Source organism: Aedes aegypti, chromosome 3 (genome assembly GCF_002204515.2).
Source record: "Aedes aegypti strain LVP_AGWG chromosome 3, AaegL5.0 Primary Assembly, whole genome shotgun sequence".
NCBI classification, from domain to species: domain Eukaryota; kingdom Metazoa; phylum Arthropoda; class Insecta; order Diptera; family Culicidae; genus Aedes; species Aedes aegypti.
Window position 1 is genome coordinate 185,315,658 of NC_035109.1, and position 1,835 is coordinate 185,317,492.

The 1,835-nt window shown below is 39.6% G+C and overlaps 1 protein-coding gene and 1 long non-coding RNA gene across 4 annotated transcripts; one reads left to right on the top strand and one right to left on the bottom strand.

Annotated features, from left to right (window-relative positions):
- Positions 1-904: 904 nt before the first annotated feature.
- LOC5577355 lies at positions 905-1,430 on the top strand. 3 transcript variants are annotated; one of them, XM_001656383.2, is made up of 2 exons: positions 905-1,058; positions 1,124-1,430. In XM_001656383.2, the coding sequence occupies exon 2, from the start codon at positions 1,146-1,148 to the stop codon at positions 1,374-1,376; it is 231 nt and encodes a 76-aa protein (XP_001656433.1). In that variant the 5' UTR covers positions 905-1,058; positions 1,124-1,145; the 3' UTR covers positions 1,377-1,430. The 3 variants fall into 3 exon arrangements, with proteins under 3 accessions (XP_001656433.1, XP_001656432.1, XP_021707870.1); XM_001656382.2 differs by having other exon boundaries at positions 951-1,051; XM_021852178.1 differs by having other exon boundaries at positions 969-1,065.
- A 5-nt stretch (positions 1,431-1,435) lies between these two features.
- Positions 1,436-1,835, bottom strand: LOC110678796. Its single transcript, XR_002501946.1, has 2 exons — positions 1,639-1,835; positions 1,436-1,579 (listed from the first exon to the last, which is right to left on the bottom strand). It is a non-coding gene; the product is annotated as an uncharacterized LOC110678796 (long non-coding RNA).

Here is a 1,835-nt window from a genome sequence, read left to right on the forward strand (position 1 = left end):
GTTAAACTTCTTATGGGTTGTAGAACAAAAGCTACTTGAACACTACGGAAACAATATTGTGCTTTGCAAGATAAATCCAAGTAATGCGATTATATGAAAATGTCGATATACCGTCGCAGTAATAATGAAAATCATCAAATGTTTCAGATTTAGCAAATTTGATATTGCGGCGCTTATATTAAATCCACATCCAGCGGCGGCGGTAACGCGCAGAAGATATGCGCGCAATTAAAACGCAACGTCAAAATTCAAGTAGGCTTGGATTTTTTCGTCCTTCAAGCACACAAATGTTTCAAATTTGTTAAATCTGAAACATTTGGTGATTTTCATTATCACTGCGACGGTATATCGCCATTTTCATATAATCGCATTACTTGGATTTATCTTGCAGAGCACAATATTGTTTCCGTATACAGTATAGTGTATACACTATAGTGTTCCGACATTTTCAGATAATCGCATTACGTGGATTTATCTTGCAGAGCACAATACATTTGCGTCCTTCAAGCTAAGTATGCTGTTCCGCTCAAGAAAAGTAAAAATTTCTGCGGAAGAAAATGGTCAAGAAATTGTCTACAGTGAGCTCCATTTGAAATGACCTTTCTTTTCAACTGCGTACTGCGATTAAAGAAAAATGCTTTTCTTGCAAGAAATTTTCCACGCATCGAGATAGGCGATTACTTTTCTGTTGAGGTGCATACTTCGCTTCAAAAACGAAAAAATCCAAGCCTACTTGAATTTTGACGTTGCGTTTGAATTGCGCGCATATCTTCTGCGCGTTACCGCCACCGCTGGATGTGGATTCAAAATGAGCGCCGCAATAATTCAACAGGATTGAGGAGAGAGGAAGATTTTTGTGAAATGCCGTTTTCAAAATCAGAGGGTCCAAAGTTCATCCGTTTACCCTACTAATGATTACTCGACATTGAGACAGATGGTCATCGTTCGATGTTTTTTTGTTTTCGACCAAAAATCCAAGACCGATCAAGACAAACGTCAAAACGCGGCTTAAACATCGAATTGTTGAATATCGTGCTGTGGTCGTGATTACGTGAGTGGTAGCTCGTAAATATTTTTTTTCCGAAAAAAGTGTTGAAATTCACAATTTTCTGTGCCTTTCCAGCAATACTTTGAATTAAGTAAATATGGCAGCCAGTGCTCCAGCTAGCCGCGGTCTAACGGCCCTGTTCAAGCGAGGCTGGAACGAAATTCCCGAAGTTGTTGGTTCTTCAGCAATGGCCCTTGTTGGAATTGGTCTCACTTTGGTTGGCCTAAGCAATTACTACCGGAAGGATAGCGATAACCGACGTTACAAGATGGACTACGTCGTCATGCGCCCCGAAGATCCCCGCGCAGCCAAAATTCGCACGGATTAGTTGAAATAATGCTCTAGCGAAGGAATAAATCGGACACTAGTTGTAAATAAAAGACGCAATTGAGTTTTCTTACTGCGCTCTAATGTTTTGCAGCGCGGGCTTTATTGACCGAATCCATTGAATCTAGAAGTAACTGTTTGGATTCCTGATCTGTACGGTCCAATCTTTCGCGTTCGGCATCCAAATCGGTCATGAATTTATCTCTGCAAGATAAATCGATCATTAAAAAATTGCATTAAGTCTCTGTACAAGTTTTATTCACCTGTTAGTAAATGCATATATGAATCCTGCCAAAATGGTACCAAACACAAGCGGATATCGAAGCAAGGTAGCGGTAGAATATGACATTGTAACGTTATTGTTCGGTAAACTTTACTTTCGATTGAATGATTGTTTTATCAGTTCACAAAGCGATCCTCTGGTGATGTTTTGATTTGGCCATCAAATTGCATAACAACT

What these genes read in the sequence shown, in the direction of transcription:
- LOC5577355 (XM_001656383.2), top strand. Translation starts at nt 1,146, where the DNA reads ATGGCAGCCAGTGCTCCAGCTAGCCGCGGTCTAACGGCCCTGTTCAAG.